Source organism: Pleuronectes platessa, chromosome 12 (genome assembly GCF_947347685.1).
Source record: "Pleuronectes platessa chromosome 12, fPlePla1.1, whole genome shotgun sequence".
Lineage (NCBI taxonomy): Eukaryota > Metazoa > Chordata > Actinopteri > Pleuronectiformes > Pleuronectidae > Pleuronectes > Pleuronectes platessa.
In genome coordinates this window covers 3,790,201-3,806,926 of record NC_070637.1, presented here as the reverse complement: position 1 = coordinate 3,806,926, position 16,726 = coordinate 3,790,201, and the positions used below count along the sequence as shown (strand labels likewise).

The 16,726-nt window shown below is 39.8% G+C and overlaps 1 protein-coding gene across 1 annotated transcript in view; it reads right to left on the bottom strand.

Moving 5' to 3' along the window:
- The window catches only part of LOC128453603 (cGMP-dependent protein kinase 2), a 28,301-nt gene that overhangs the window by 7,656 nt on the left and 3,919 nt on the right, over window positions 1-16,726 (bottom strand). Inside the window, exons 4-20 of the mRNA XM_053436585.1 lie at window positions 14,416-14,582; window positions 13,756-13,869; window positions 12,865-12,970; window positions 12,181-12,244; window positions 11,992-12,069; window positions 10,878-10,972; window positions 10,013-10,081; window positions 9,750-9,848; window positions 9,276-9,423; window positions 7,809-7,945; window positions 6,924-7,013; window positions 5,213-5,354; window positions 4,969-5,132; window positions 3,862-3,984; window positions 3,483-3,545; window positions 1,199-1,265; window positions 274-426 (exon numbers count right to left, since the gene is read on the bottom strand). Of these exons, the coding sequence (XP_053292560.1) occupies window positions 331-426; window positions 1,199-1,265; window positions 3,483-3,545; window positions 3,862-3,984; window positions 4,969-5,132; window positions 5,213-5,354; window positions 6,924-7,013; window positions 7,809-7,945; window positions 9,276-9,423; window positions 9,750-9,848; window positions 10,013-10,081; window positions 10,878-10,972; window positions 11,992-12,069; window positions 12,181-12,244; window positions 12,865-12,970; window positions 13,756-13,869; window positions 14,416-14,582 (1,822 nt within the window). The 3' untranslated portion in view covers window positions 274-330. The remainder of the gene's footprint in view (window positions 1-273; window positions 427-1,198; window positions 1,266-3,482; window positions 3,546-3,861; window positions 3,985-4,968; window positions 5,133-5,212; window positions 5,355-6,923; window positions 7,014-7,808; window positions 7,946-9,275; window positions 9,424-9,749; window positions 9,849-10,012; window positions 10,082-10,877; window positions 10,973-11,991; window positions 12,070-12,180; window positions 12,245-12,864; window positions 12,971-13,755; window positions 13,870-14,415; window positions 14,583-16,726) is intronic.

Below are 16,726 nucleotides of genomic sequence, written 5' to 3'. Positions count from 1 at the left end.
TTCCACAGTCACGTAGGAAATCACTAAAGCTAGACCGAAAATGGACAAGAGTTCATCTTTGATGTGGCTTGTCCATTGTCTCTTCAAGTGAAGACCTTTGATGACATCACATTGACTGCCATTCAAATACTAAACCTTAACCTAACCCTGACCTTAACCACTGACCTTAAAAGCAGCTTTTCCCCAATTGGACAATCTGTCCCCAAATGACTGCCTGGAATTTCTTTAAATTTGCACCTAGAGTAAACTTTAAAACTTAGCTTGCAAACCCACCGTAGCTTCCAGAACTGCATCCACTGATGGTGCTCGGAATAAAAATGATCGGTGTCCTCAGAAGTCTTTGTCCCAGCCGGACAGCTCATCAGGAGCCTCCTCTGTGTCAGGAGGAAACATGTCAAAGTGACTGTGATCCATTGGCCCCTTTACCTGCACAAACAAAGAAAATCACCACGAAATCACATCATGTTCGTAAGTACATTGGTATTTACAGTGGGGTCAATTTATACACATGAAAGTTTGATGTGACCTGGATTCATGATTATACACATCAACATAGACACTAATAATTCACTGATTAGCATATTCTCAAAGGACCAGATAAAAGCTGTTCAGCACATTCATGAAGAACTAGTTAATTATTCCTACATCTGACATTGATTACTTTCATTACACAATCCAGTGAAACCTGACTCGTACTCATAACCACATTTACGTGCTGCTGTTGAGGTGTCACTTCTACCTCCAGAAAGAACCCAATCTCTGAGGTTATAGATTTAAAAACAGCTTGTTTTTTAACATGTCTTAGAAATAAACTTAATTAAAATACTAAGTACAACAGTTTAACTATAATTAAAATAATAATTATATAAATAGTTTGGGGTTATGCTCCCTAACACATGTTCCTTTCCATAACAACGTGCTTATTTATCTTATTAGATTATTAGCAAAGTCTCACTCATGGCAACACACTCTAATTCTGTCCAATCATCTTTTGGTATCTAAATAATATCAGACCTTCAATAGATATTCTACAGGTTTTTCAAATCTATTCAGTTACTAATAATTCACTGATTAGCATATTCTCAAAGGACCAGATAAAAGCTGTTCAGCACATTTTCCCACAAGTGTATATTTAATTTCACTGAAAAGTTTTGATTACAAACATGCTGTCTGTGCTCTTGCAGTGCTCAGGTCTCACCTCTCTCCTCAGTGGAGATGGCAGCTTGCGTCGCCTCAACCCCTCCCAGTTGAAGCCCCGGAACCACCTACAAAACAATATAAACATCAGGGATAGGTTTATTTGAAATCTACTTCTTCAATTATTATGCTCTCAAACATAACTGTCAACCTGCTGCTGCGAGTAGTGAGCATTTATAGTTGGGGGTGATGTTCACTGAAGTAAACAGTAAAGCATGCATTGTGCATTAAACCGACCGGATGTGCCACTATAGTGCTGGATCCTTCTCTCCATCATCAAAGTCATGAACTACAACTATTGACCTCACCACATATACCCAGCCCTCCTCATCTCTAGTGCTGCTACAAATTCCAATTTCAATGTAGCTTGTCCTTCTTATCATGGCTTCCATCCAAATGTTAATTACCACTCTGACTTAATACAGTTCTGTCATGACTGAGTTATGTCATCAATCTTCCCATCAGGTGTAATATGACACTATAGCAGTGGAGTTTTGTACAGCAGGTCTTCCCCAGAGATGAGACCTCTGTGTTCAGCTCTGTCAGTTGCTTTGTCATTCCATATACAGACTTTCTGACTCTAAAGAATGCATTACTGACTCTAAATTGACCGTAGGTGCGAAAGTAAGTACGGATGTAGCTGGTGACCTGTCCAGGGTGTACACCACTTCTTGCAGTCAGTAAATGCTAAATGATCTATATTTGTAATGCTTTTCAAGTCTTGAGCACTTTAAACTACAGTTTTGCCATTCACCCATTCATACAACGCATCTACTGCATGTGCAGCTCTTTTCTATCATACATCACTCATACACTTTGGCACGCGGAATGGGGGAGAGGGGGAATGGAGGAGACCTGGATTGAAATATCGACCTTTTAGTCAGTGGATGACCTGCGCTATCCGCCTGATTATTCAGTAAAGCACGGGCAAACTGCTTTATAGAAAATATAAATATACAGTCACAATAAAAGAGCAATAACACAACAGAAGTTTTATCTGGGCAACGTGTTCTCAGGAAACGGTTCGTAAGATATCGTACTAAAAGTTATGTCAAAATTTTCGTAAAGAATCATACGGATTTTTTGTAAAATGCGCCTGCGCAGACCTCCGCAGCGCTCTGATAAAGCAAGATTGTGGAGATTGCTGTATTCCTGGTGGAAAACGCTATATTTTAGCAATGTTTCTTAATAAAAATGTGTTTTGATGATATCTATGTCGAGATATGTGTGTTTCAGTTTCAATATTTTCATTCATGGTTAAAAAAACAAACCGCTAATAAATTTTCTAAACCCTATTTTCAGAAACCCTAATCTCAACCAGGAAGAACCCTACAGAGAACTACAAATTGAATGGCGTTCCTGTACGTGTGTGTTGTTCCCATCTTTTGTGGTTCTAATGTGTTTTCACTATTATGTGAAATTGCGACCGGGAACTTTGCATGCTTCTTTATAATTTTTTTGTGAGAAAAACACCTGTTAAGTCAGATTTAGTTTTTCTAACTAATAAAATGGTCAAATATAGTTTTTTCTAGGTTTTGGCCCTACTCAGTGGCGCCCCCCATAGTTTTGCATTGGGCTATGGCAGTGGAGTTGAAGACCTTTCGAAAACAGTTCATACCATGTCTGTTGCATATTAAGTTTCCATCCTGTAAGCCATCAAAACTGACTTAGGTGCAAGGTTCAAAGGTCATCCCTGAGGAGCAGGAGCCATCCACAATTTCCCCACTGACATAATGTTACTCCCGAGGTCATGACCTTTACGATGATGTCTTTGCTTTTGTTCTACGACAAAGTTTACAGTTTACAAAGGTGCATTACTTTTAGTAGCATTATCTACGAAATTGTGATGAGACCAGCCTGATCTGGGACATCTTTTTCTCCTTGTCCCTGTGTCACACAATGAGGCTTGGTACATGGCAATGTTGTGGTTCACTGTTTCTGTTGCCCCACCCTCATGTCATGACAATGACAGCCTGTGTGGACAGTAATGTTCTGTATGTGCCACCCTCAGGGTGTTTTGTTGGACCCACTGAACAATATGAGGGAGAAAACACAATGTCCTCTCAAATCATACAACTAACAGTTAGCCAACAACATGCCATCTTACATCAGATAACACAAAGCTAAAGGAAACACCATTTACTGCATGATGTAATCATGACTTCACTAACTGCCAAACAAACAAATCTCTTTAGTTCCCTTGTGTTGTGCAGCTGTTTTACTCTTTTTAAACTAAAACTAAAAACACCTAGGAATGGAGACTATCATTTGGAGAGTTAACTTACTTGTGTTTCTTTATGTCAATGATGCCGTTTTTTTTGTTCCCAAGCCTCTCCACTGGGTTTAACCTGAGAGGAAATAAAAATTTATACTCGTATAATGCCAGGTTTAATAACCTGTGAATTGTCTCTTTACCAAAAACAGACACAAATTGACTAAATAAATTCAGTAAAATACATGTGACAAATGTTAAATGACTCATATCAGCATCACTGATGATCTGGTGTAATAACACTGCAACATAATTATCAATTGCTGATTCTAAATGATACTGCTGTGTCTTCTATGCACCAAAAAATCACTTTCAATGACAAACTCTGTTCAAACTGAGCCACATCATCTCATATTTGATCATGATAATATTTAGTTTGTGATTAACCCGACCTGCAGAGTCTCCTGATGAGGTCGTCTGGACGCTTGCCTATTCTCTTTGGGAAGTCAACCTTCTCAATGCCATGGAGGACCATGGTGTAAATCTTTATGGGGTCTGAGCCAGCAAATGGTGGGCTGGAAGGGAAACAGGTTTTTACATTCCCTGTTTATTGCAAAACTGAAGAAAAAAATCCTGATTACACTTTTTAAAAGATAACGACAGGAGACTTGAGAAGCTGCAAATGTCAGAGATCATTCAATATTTGGTTACACAATGTATCTGGTGAACAATACAACTAGTGCACAATCAAGCTGAAATGAACAGAATCGGTTGAGCTGACTGACTAATTGAAATTCAACTATGCGCTGAGAGGACTTTTCGGGGGGTGTTATAACAAATGGTAGTCAAGGAGATTAACTTCAGTGATATGAAACACTGCTGGTTATGTTTGTCACCAGCAAACATAGTTTTTCATTACTGACAGGAAACAGTATGAGGGACTTTAAAGTCAGCCTCTGTCCACAAAGAGCTTCTCTTAGGCTCACTGCTTTCTCTGGTCAGATCATTGGCCTTTGTTACCGCACTGGATCTCTACCTCCAAACCACACTTAGCGTTCCAACAACAACCACATGGTTGTGTGAGAGAGTGTGAAAACCAGATTACTTTGCTTGAAGCCCCTACGAGGAACTTTTCAGTTCTGTTGATTTTGGACAAAAGCTGTAGTGTTTCCACCGTCTCCTGTCTTAAAACCCTGGGTCTGGTCAGGATGTGGATATGTTTTGGAAGGAGTGAAAAAAAGACAGACAGCGTCTGAAGTATCAAATCTTTTTGTTGCTGTATGATTGATAACTGTAATATGACAACATTATAATTTTTTTTTAAGTACCGTTCATACAATAACCCTACCCCTGCTGCAAATGGTTTTGTCTGACCTCTGACCTCGCCAGTGGTCTGACCTGACCACAGACATTGAGAATAGTTAATAGAAAAATTAAATGTTCTCCCTGATTGTCTCCTTTGCTATTGTAGGTTTTACAGAGGCAGCTACATTGTAATACAATCGTTTAATTTTCTCTTTCACAAAGTGTAAGTGTAACATTATATCTTGTTGACTTACTTGCCAGTGAGAAGTTCAAATATGAGGATTCCCAAAGACCAGCAATCTGCACCAAAGTCATGGCCTTTGTTCATGATGACCTCAGGGGCCACGTACTCTGGAGTCCCACAGAAGGTCCAGGTCTTCTTTCCAAGGCCAATCTTTTTAGCAAAGCCAAAGTCTGCCTGAGAACATACAGAGGAATTGGGATAAAAAAGGACCATGAAAGAAATCGCCCTAACATGGATGTATACAAGTGACTTACCATTTTGACATAACCCTCATTATCCAGTAGAAGGTTTTCAGGTTTCAGGTCTCTGTAGATAATGCCCAAAGTGTGGAGGTAATCAAACGCCTCTGAGACACAACCAGTACAGAACCGGGCTTTGGTTTCATCAAAATAATTCCTAGTAGGTTATGAAAGGATCAACAAATTAATGAATGTTTAAAAAATGTTGGTGAAGGGGAAAAAAGAGATACAAAGCAACAAAGTGCTATGAGAACAGACAAATCAAAGAGTGTTTTCTCTAGTCGCCAGAGTGCTGCTCATTGTTGGAACTGTGGGTTTCTCTATATGTCTTCACCAAAGTGCCTTGAGATAATGTATATTATGATTTGGCGCTCAGTGGACTGAGGTTATAGCCTGACGTTGTCAGACTCACAATTCTAGTCAGAATGTGAGTCTGAGACCGCTCCATTGGGCTGTGATTATGGGGCGTGTTTCAACTGACCAGGAAGTAAAATTCTTCTTCGCTCAATTGATGGGTCCTGGTGGGCGGCGGTGGACGGTGACTGAGGACTGGAGTGGCGTCTGGTCTGGATGGTGGATCGTGGTCCTGCTGGTTGCTGAGCATGGACTGTGCTTGCAGCGGAACTGCTTGGCATGTCATGTTGGGGTTGTCCTTCTGGATGTCTACCCTCATCAAATGCTGCTAGAGACTTTGATTATTGATGATGTTTTCCTGCACGTGGCATCTATTGCACTTCTGTCCGCCCTGGGAGAGGGATCCCTCACATGTGGCTCTCTCTGAGGTTTCTACATATTTTTACCCTGTTAAAAGGGTTTTTAGTAGTTTTTCCTTACTCTTGCTGAGGGTTAAGGACAGAGGATGTCACACCCTGTTAAAGCCCTATGAGATGAATTGTAATTTGTGAATATGGGCTATACAAATAAAATTTGATTGATTGATTGAATTGGATAGACCTACAACCAATCAGAGCAACGTAGTATGTGACGTATGCTAAGCAACGCATTGTGAGTTATTTACTAACGCCGGGTTCACACCGGACGCTTCAGCGCAGCGCCAAGCCTTATATAACAGCTGGCTCCCATCCACTACCATGTTAAAACTTTGTGCCGGTCACACCGGAGGCTGAAGCACCGCGAGGCAGCCTTGGCGCAGCGCGGTGCTTCAGCCTCCGGTGTGACTGGCACAAAGCCGTGCAGCGATCTACTGGATCAACGGATGATATTATTAGCGCTGCCCGGCGGTTCAGCGTCACTTCAGTGTCCGTTGTGAACAGCCAAGCGCCGGGGCGATAGGGATTAGCGCGGTGCTTTGGCGTCGCCTTCACGTTCTGTGTTCCTCTTTCAAAATGAATGCGCTGTCGATGTCTTCTAAAACAGACTCAATGGCAGCATCTACACATCTCAGCTCGCCAGCGGCAGGCATGTTTGTTGAAAACGAATTCAACCCAAGGGCACTTTGATGACGTGGTTGATTACGTTACCGTTGATCATCTGTCAATCATCGTATAAAGCCCGCCCTGACAATCTAATTGGCCCGGTCGGGCCATAACGGAGCGACTCCAGACCGAACTGCCCGACCTAAAATGTTGTGGGCGGGGCTAAGTTCGTCTGGCATCCAGGCTACTGAGGTTAGCTTATGTCTGGAAACATGATTTGAAACTCAATAATTCACCTTGTTGTGAAGTTGGTTTTTAAAGAGTAGCCTCTCGGTCTCACACACACTCACATGTCCCGCAGCACAGTCCACAGCTCTCCGCCCAGACACACCTCCAGCAGCATGTAGACAAACTTATCATCCCGAAATGTTCGGAATAACCTGAAGACAAGCACAGACAGCTAAGTGACTCTTTGTGAACTACCATACTGCTTTACAAATAGAGTGCAGTGATAAACAAGGTGAGAAACCATACTGCTTTGAATCCGCTTTCAAAACCTTTTTTATAACTACATCCTCAGAATTCAAATCTTTCTACATTTCATCTCTTCTTCATGAGTGTAAAGACGACCGGAGGGCTACTGAAATGTTTGAACAGCACATTTTGGCTGAACTTTTCTTATTGAATGAAGGTCAACAGACTGCTTTCACAAAGCCTTTGTTCTTTAAAGTTGAAGGTCAGATAAATCTCAGTGCAGAGGTGGGAGCCGGGTCAGGAGCATTCTTCACAGCAGGTTCCTTAGCAACTCTACTGAGAAACCAACAGTTCTCATTTCATCCTCTCTTTCAGGAGCACAGGAGGCTTGTGGGAGACTGATCTGTTGGCTGACTTAACCATTCTCTAGCCTCTTCTGCTCAACTCCTACATGCTCCCACTAGCTCAGCTTGCTGCACACTTGAGGGTTTTCAAATCTCAACCATTTATTTTAACTGTGGGAGTCCACAGACATGGTGACAGGTTTAACAGATTTCGTCTTAATATTTCAATTTCAAACAAACATCGACATAAAAACATCCCTATTTGTCAGAATACTAGATATGAAAAATCATCATCCTTTTGTGAGGGAGATGCATTATGGAGAAGATTAGTGAAGAAGAAGTTGGATAGAAAATGCTATCAACATCTTGCCGTTTGCGATAGAAACCTGTAGGCATAATGATGTGTGTGAGCCACACCTTATGATAAACCCTGAGCTGATTTGCTGCAGGATATTTTTCTCAGAGTAGATGTGCTCCTGCTGTCTGGTGTCCACAATGTGCATCTTCTTGATGCACTTCAGAGCAAAGGTGGTGTCCTCGTCCTTCAGCTTCACCTGAGAAACAGCAGCTCAGTGAGGAGAGTAAGACACTAACAATCAATGCTGGTTTTAACCCCTAGAGGGGACACAAGAAACATATACGGTTTATAACAGATACAGTTTACTTGAAAACATCAACTGAAGGTTTCTACTGCAAACGTATAAAAACTATAAATTACAATAACCCAACATTTGTGACGCTCAGTCATTTAGGTTTCTGGTTTTCTGTCTTGTGTTTTCTATTTCCTGTTTTATTTTGTAGCCTTGCTCTCACTGTCTTGTTTCAGCTTCTCGGTGTCTCACTTCCTGTCTGTGATTGTGATCTCCAATCCTCATGTGTTTCACCTGGTGTAATTGCCCCGGCCTTCCTGCTTTGTATTTAAGCCTCTGTTTCCCTTTGTCTGGTGTCGGGTTGTACTCGTTGTTTTCTCCACACGTCGTAAGAGATGGTTTGTTTGTTCCTGCTGTTTCGTCCAGCTTCTCCTGCTTCCTCCTTCCTTGTTCTCCGTGCGCCTTGTCGCCAGTGTAACTTTTGTTAGTATTCCTGTTTTGTTTTTGTCTTATTTAAGACCTTTTTGGATATTAAATCCCCTTTTGTTATAATCTCTGCATCCTGGGTCCATCTCCTCCATCAAACCGTAACAACATTGCTAAGATTTGATAGTTGTAAAGAAACTGCAATAATTCTAGTGGCCACTAGAAGAATGATACTGATAGTCATTGTAGTGAAGAGACTCAGGAAATCTCTCACAAATATTTGTCTTTGTGATCCATGAAGTAGATTCTATATTCAAGGAGCACTCCACCAAGTCCAAACAAACACTTTTGTATATGAGTTTTGTAGAAAACAGTTGTAAGATCATTTCTGTGGCCTGGAAAAAAGTTTCACAAAGTCTAAAGATATAAACCAAATGACGGCAACTAGTGATAATACCAGTGTTGTAGAATTGGAATTTACAGATATAGAGTTGTTCTAGAGGCTGAAGTCCGGATATCTCAACTTGTACAAGTTAAATTAAAATAACTGTTTCTTTTTACTCAATGTATTTTTGTCAATACATTAGCTTATTAATGATTGATCCATAGTGCATAATTAGGTTACATTGGATTAGCTCATGTTGCATTTTTGTTCATTATTGTCCTCATTTTTTGTCAGGATGAATTAAACTGACAACACTGGAACAGATACGGTCTCTGCAAAGCTGCATTCCTAAGTATGCATCATTTAAACTTTGACTTCCTTTTTGCTCAGAGAGATTATAAACATTTGGCATAAAGTGGAAGGATGAGTTTTAAACAAGATCAGAATTTAACAAGGCTCCATTGTTGTGTTGCTGCAGCTCACCAGCTCCACTCGTCCAAATCCTCCAGTACCAAGTGTAGCTATGACCTCAAGCTCCTGGAAAGGCTGGTGTAGGGGCATGAGGGAAATCCTCTCTGTCAGCCTCATCAGCTCCTGAGCCTCTGCAGAGTCGATCTGAGGGGAGTAGGGCCTGAGAGGAGAATAACAGGAGGTGATTGATTAAATGTGAGTCCTTCTTAGTTAAGAAAACGTACACTTACAAACCAAATTAAAATCAGTTTATAACCATTGGAAACTGTAAATGACAATTATGTCCATAAAATAAAACATCTAGTAGGTCACCATCATCACCACCTCAACAGGATCCATACAGGTTATATATGCAAGTTTTATCTGCTGCTGAGTAGGGTTTCTTGCCAGACTTTAGGTTATCCATAGCAAAAGCATAGATATATAAGACCATAACATTGTACAGCTGTAAGTGTTTGTGGTGTCCGTCTGTCAGCGTGCACTCACAGGGCATTTCTTTTCTCATCACTCCTGGAAAGCTCTTCCACATATTCCTTCAGGTAAGACTGAAGCTCATCGTACGTTCCCACCATTTGGTTGAAATTGCTGGAGACGAGGGCCAGGGGGGCAGAGACAGTTAAGAGGATTTATTACCGTTCTTTATGTTGTCCCTTAGTATCAGGAATACAAATACATTTCAGATAGAGTGTGGTATATGAGTCTAACTCTACATAATGACAGGTCATTTTAAAAAACATCCAGCAACTCACTCTCTGTCCACCACCAGGCAATGTGTATCCCTCTCATTGCAAATAATGTTGGCTGAGCGAACATCCTCACTGCAAACATACATGAACAGTTCATTAAAAAGACAAAACACAATCCAACATGTAATAGCAAACAGCAGCATAATAAGGCTCATCTTAGGCAGCACACAAATGAATACAACAAAAATCCTTTCATTGGACCACTCAGAAGGTTGTGCAACTGTAGTCCTCCATGTTGTGTTATGGTTCAGAAAAACATTGACAATCTAAGTTTAATTTCCTTGAAAAATGTATTTTGCATTATCCATAGCAAATCCATCGTTTGGCTCTTCTGATTTAAGTAACAGGTTATCTGTATTTTAAAGCTTTAAGAAAATAGGAGATTCCTTGCTCTAATTGTGACTTGGATGCTAATGTGAACTCTTTAAGACAGTAACTAATAATTCAGGTCACTATCATACGATCTGATCACACCATGAAGGCTAGAAACAGCAATAAAAGTAATACATCCCAGCACATCCCATCTCTTTCATGTCACTTGAGTTTACAGGCTGCGACATTTGACACAAAGACACACTGGACAAGACAAGGCAGTGCAACAGGTTAGCTCTCATTCACAAGTGTAAGAAAACTGGAAGGTACCTCCAACATCTACTGTATTATTTATAGAGCTTTCTAATTGATATTCATGATGTGATGTAGGCTCTAGTGTTAACTGAAAGTAAACAGCTTGGAAGGTAAATTTCCGGACATTCCTTTTAATTTTGATATTGAGATTTACCAGATATAACACAAAGAAACAAAATCCAACATCAATGTGGTGTGTGTAAAATGTATCCTTAGCCTTCAGTGAAGCTGCTGTTTGTACCTGATGAGAGCTTTCTCTCCAAAGTAGTCTCCGACTCCAAGTATCTTGATTTCCTGTGGTTCAGCAAACCCCTCTGTGCTTTGAGTGACTATGACCTACAGAAAGAAAACATCAGAATGAGGAATAACTACTACTACTGTTTTACTGGTCAGTATAATATCTCCAAATTTTTAACATTTTAACTTTAGGTTTATTAGAGAACATCAAACAATAATGCCGCCCCCTGACATTTGATGATTCTAATCAGTTGGAGACTTCTCACTTGACTGAGATTCTTTAAGTCGGGCATTTGTTTTTGTCAATATACAGTTTTTGTCAGTGTACAGTGTTACTTACTGAGAAGTCAATACAAGGGTTTGGTACTCAGTAGTTAATGACAGATTTCACCATGAGCTCCCAATACCAAATCAAGAACTATATAAGGTTATTTCAAAATTGTATGTTCTATGTGCTTGACTATAGTTCAGTCAGACAGTTCTGTCTGAACGTTTGAAACGTTTATTGCAGCAGAACATATTTAGTGCTTGGAATCTAGGCCTCTAGGCTTCATCACTCCCACAGATATGATTGCATATAATGGGGGGGATGAGCAAATGTATAATCCCCCTGTCAGAGTTTGGGTGGTGGAGGGATGGAATCAACAGTTGGTTGGTGGACTGACTGACACCAGGGGTTCTCTGAGAGCAACGCAGGCAAATGGTCCAAATCAAGAGAAGAGAACAGGTTTAAATCAACAAACGTTGGCTGGCTAAATGTGCCAGGTATGGCCGGAGTGAATGATTATCTACAGCAGGTGACTGACCATCCTTGCGGAGTGTGGTGGGATGAACAGTGCTTGAGCACTGGAGCTTATTTGAGTTTATTAGCGAATGGATCTGAGGGTCGCAGATGAATTGTCGGGAATCAGAATTCCAAAAGCCATGTCAAAGTATAATATTACCCAACATGGAACACAGATATTGATTGTCACTGAGGTATAGTGAACAGTGCTCAGTGTTTTATATAAATGTTGATTGATTGGCTGTAACATTTTCAAAACTCAAGAATAAAGTTGTTCAAAAAAAACATGAGCACACAAGGGTTGAGAAAATATTTTGGCTTAAAAATGTCTCACCTCTCCTTTTGCAATAATAAAGAAAGTGTTCCCCTCTTCACCCTCTCGAATAATATACTCCCCTTTTTCAAAATAGTCCTGCAAAGAAAAAAAAGGGTCAGTCTTTTGTCCACTAATCTGGTACAATCTGAAAATGTATGGAACTTGATAAAGATTATAAAGAAATGTCATGAAGTGGGAAATACTCACTATTTCAAGACAATCAACAATCTTGGCCAGTTTCTCCTCCGGCAGGTCGCGGAGCAGAGACACACTGTCAGGGAAACAAATAACCAACCTAATCAGATGTTTAGAGATTGATAGTTTATAAAAGAAAAAGAAACCAATTACATAATAACCAAATTACATAGTACACTTTTAATGTACAATGCACAGAATCACAATATTAGCAGATATTATTCTTGCAATTCTTTTACTTGTTTATGTTTAATCATTTCTCTATTATTCACTATATTTGATGAAGTCTGATTTTGAGGGGAGGTCGGCATATCAAGAATGTCATCTGTGTGACAAATTGTTATCGGCAAATACGAAATTAAGGATTGAATTTGAATTTGCAGTAACCATGTTGTACCCACTTTGGGCAAATGTTGATGACATAAATAATCAGGTTAATAAGTGCAGAACCTCAAATCAATGCAATGTAACACAATGGCTGCAGAGTTTTGCTGTCCACAGTGTGTACTGAATTGAATTGAAATTGAATATGTGTACTGGTACAGTGGTATACACATAAAACAGTATGGTCCTGCTAAATTAATGTCCACTGAGTCAACAGTTGGTCAGAGAGGTTGGAAGAAAATAGAATTCTTTTAAAAATAAATAATAATTATTGTTTGCTGTTAAGAGGAGATACAGTGTGTCTGTTTCTACCTGCGTAGGAAATTGAAGTATTCCTCATGTCGGGCCTGCGTAGTCTGCATCATGATGGTCTGGAAGGTCTGGCGGTCCAGTGCCCAGATGTGAGACTGGGACAGAGCTGATGGAGATTGGAACAATGCAGATCTCATTAAGCCCATCACTTAAAGGTCAAGAGTATAAGATTTAGGTGAAAGGGTTCTGTTGGCATTAATAGAATATAAAATAATCCTAGTGATGTTTTCACCTTTTATATAAATTGTACGAATTTTTGTTGTTGTTTTGTTACCCTAAAATTGGCCCTTTATATTTTTTAAGATTTTCATGGAGGCTTAGGTGAGGGGTTTTCAGCTGCAACATGCACCTTCACCATTAGATGCCACTAAATTCTACACACTGAACCTTTCATTATAAGTGTGGAGGAGATTTAAGGGTCCTTCTGAACAAATTGGGTACAGTTAACCTATGGGCAATACTGTATATGTAAATGAAGGTTTCAGTATCTTTCAGTGACTGAATTCATTCAGAAGATGGCCCAAAGTGTGTAATACCCTTGAGGGTGATCATTAGAATCAGTATTGTGAAAACCTAATGTTTTAAAAATGTCCATTAAAATAATACTTTCGATCTAATAATATTCCCAGGCAACCGTTTGTAGGCATGAAAACATCAGCAAAGCCATGAAGGAAAGAGACGGATGAGTAGTTTTAACATAACAAACTGTACTAACTCCCTCTGTGAATAATCTGCTCATGTACCATCCAGCTGGCGGAGCGCATGTTTATGATATGATGTGGTTGTCGAACACACTCAACATGACACACACTGAAGCATGGGGGAGTATTTAAATGTTTGTCATCCCAAAGGCAAAGGAGTTTTGGTCTTGTTTATGCTGCTGTCACTCACCTTGAACAGTGGCTGTTCTCTTACAGTTGTACAATATGGCAAGTTCTCCGAACGCGGTACCAGGACGCATCTCACCCAGCAGCTTTCCACTCTGGATGACCTCCAGAATGCCATCTGTAGTGAGGGAAACACAGCACACGGTTGAAGTGTATTTTATTATTCACATTTTCACTGGACTAGTGTCTTTTGTGAGATATTTTCTAGCAATAACCACAACCAAAGTTGTGGTTATTGCCCATATTCAATCTGTTTTTGTTCCTTTTCAACTTTGAGAACTTCTTATGTATGTTTGACAATGGCAGCAGAGCTCTTCTACTGTCCAGCCCTGTTTTCTCGCTGTTCCGTAGCATCGTAAGTTTTTTCCGCTTTATAAAAAACTCTGTTAAGACCTGTGATGGATGGAGTTAAAGTGACACTTTTAATATAAAGTGTTTTAATGGATTCTCAACCAGGTTTCTGGTGCATATATATCAACATGATGGGAAAATTACACATCTGTAAAAAATGAAACAAAAACACTGTAGATCACATAGTGTTGAATTTATTAATTTAAACATTACTTCATGGTTTTATTTGTAAAATCAATCAACAACTACCTTTCTTATTTTAAATTATACAAAGGAAGTCCTTTTGGAGCTACAGATATTTTGCTGTGCTGACCTGCCAGTACGTAGAGGTAGTTTCCAGGTTCGCCCTCCTGGATGACCAGCTGCCCCTCAGTGTACACCTTCTCATACATACAGTCCACCATCTCCCTCATGTGCTGTGGATCCAGATTCTTCAGAAAGTCATTGTTTATGATAGCTTTGTTGATCAGCTTTTTGGTGCTGAGGTGGAAAAAACAAGCAGAAACAAACAGTGCCAAAGTCTACTCAATTTTAAGAGACCAGGTAGTAAATAACATGTGTACTGTATTAAAATAAATAAAATAATTATTTCCTTATTGGGAATTCAGAGGAATCCGGACATGAGGGAAGAACAACAGGACGAAATGTTGGAATGAAAATAATCATCAATGTGGACAATGAGCAAATCCATTGAAAATTTCAGTTATTATTTAGTAGAGTTCAATGTTCAAGAAGTTGTAACTTATATATTTATTTATGTGGTCATGGCATTTTACAGTGAAATAATGTTTCTTGTCCGGCTAATGAAAGATGAGAGGGAGGAGGTGAACTTCCAATTGGCTGGAACAACTTCAAACAACCCCAAGATAAACTTTCAGCAGTCCTCAAGATTTTCATGTTTGCCCCTGTGCCTTTTGATTTTGTACTGCCACATTCTTTTTGTTTATATGAGCAATATTTATTCATATTATTTAACAAGCCTTGTCAACACAAACTAAATTAGGAGATCAGAATTGCCTTGTAAAATATTTTTTACTTTACCATAAATTAGCTTTAGATCTTTAAGAATTTCTTTATTTCCTCTGGTTTAGGCCAATTCCATCCAAACGTATCTATTAACAGTAACCATTGAATTAATGCACCATCAGCAATCAAGGGGCCAATGCAGGCTGTGAGTCTGCCCAAAACTGTCTGCACAAGTAACCACCAACAATTTACCAATGGAGGAAAGTCTAATGGCAGATTTCCAAAAAAAAGAAACCTGAGACACACTGGTAGACCCTCTCATCTGTCAACCACATGATACCTCAGAGAAGACCGACATGATAAGCAAAAATGGCATAACTCCAATTCCAAGCTAGAATTGAAACTATCGCTAGAGTTGAACCACTCACTAATGTGATGGAATTCAACCGCATGCCACCATCAGGTAACAGTTAGGGCTGTTAGATATATCAAAAATGTATTGTCATCGCTATATCACCATGCACAATGAATGTATCGCAAAAGACGGCTTGTGATGAATTGTGTTCCAAGTGCCATGCAATCACGCTCTGCATGTAAACAAATTTGGCCAATCAGATGGAATTCTGCTGCCCTGGATAATAAACTAAAGATATAGAGTAAAAGAGTTTTCAGTTAGTGACAGAAAACCCTATCAATGCTCTGTCAAAATCCACTCCGCATCCTCCCCACTAAATTCTACTGTGGAAACTTCACACATCAGTCTGGGTAAAAACAACAGACTTTGTAAACTTAGTCATTGATGTAGAGCAGGAGTAAATGGCGGCGCCCTTGGTGTGCCGTGACACAATTCCCGCTGTGAGCTGCTGATAGACACATAGATAGGACCAGTAAATTACTGACAGAGCCGCTTAAACTATAAAAAAAAACTACTTTTCACGTCCAAACTTTTCTCGTGGAGCAGCCTCTCAGTGACCGACTGCTTCTTAACTGTGAAAACAGTGAAAACCAGAGTTTCTCTGGTCTCAGCTGCTCAGAGATCAGCCCCTCAGCTTCTTGATCAGAGCAGAAGCTGCAGTTGGTTTGTACAGAGCTGAAGTTTCTGTGTCCGGCTCCAGTCTGACCTGCTCTCCCTATTTGTTTTCATATTTAAAATTAAATATATATTTTTAAGCTATTAGGCTGCATCTATATGTTTTTATAGAAAAGGAGTTTAATGTGGCTATTAAATGTGACTAAAACTAGACTAAAATGGAATTAGTTTTCGTCGACTAAAACTAGACTAAAATGGAATTTGTTTTCGTCGACTAAAACTAGACTAAAACTAAGAAGGATTAAAATGACTAAAAGGTGACTAAAATTAATATGCATTTTCGTCAAAAGACTAAGACTAAGACTAAATCAAAAATAGCTGCCAAAATTAACACTGGTTTCCACTGTTAAGAAGCAGCCGGTGCACGTGAACGAGCTCTGATCTTGTGTCTCTCAGCAAGTGAGCGGGACGGGGGCGGAGCCTCGGGACCGGTGCGCTATCTGGGGCGCACACACACACACACACACAGACACACAACACACTCACTCGCCCGCTCCTGATACTTCATGACGGCCTGACACGATGATGTTTAAAAAAATTATTGTAACTTAGTCAACCACCAACATTT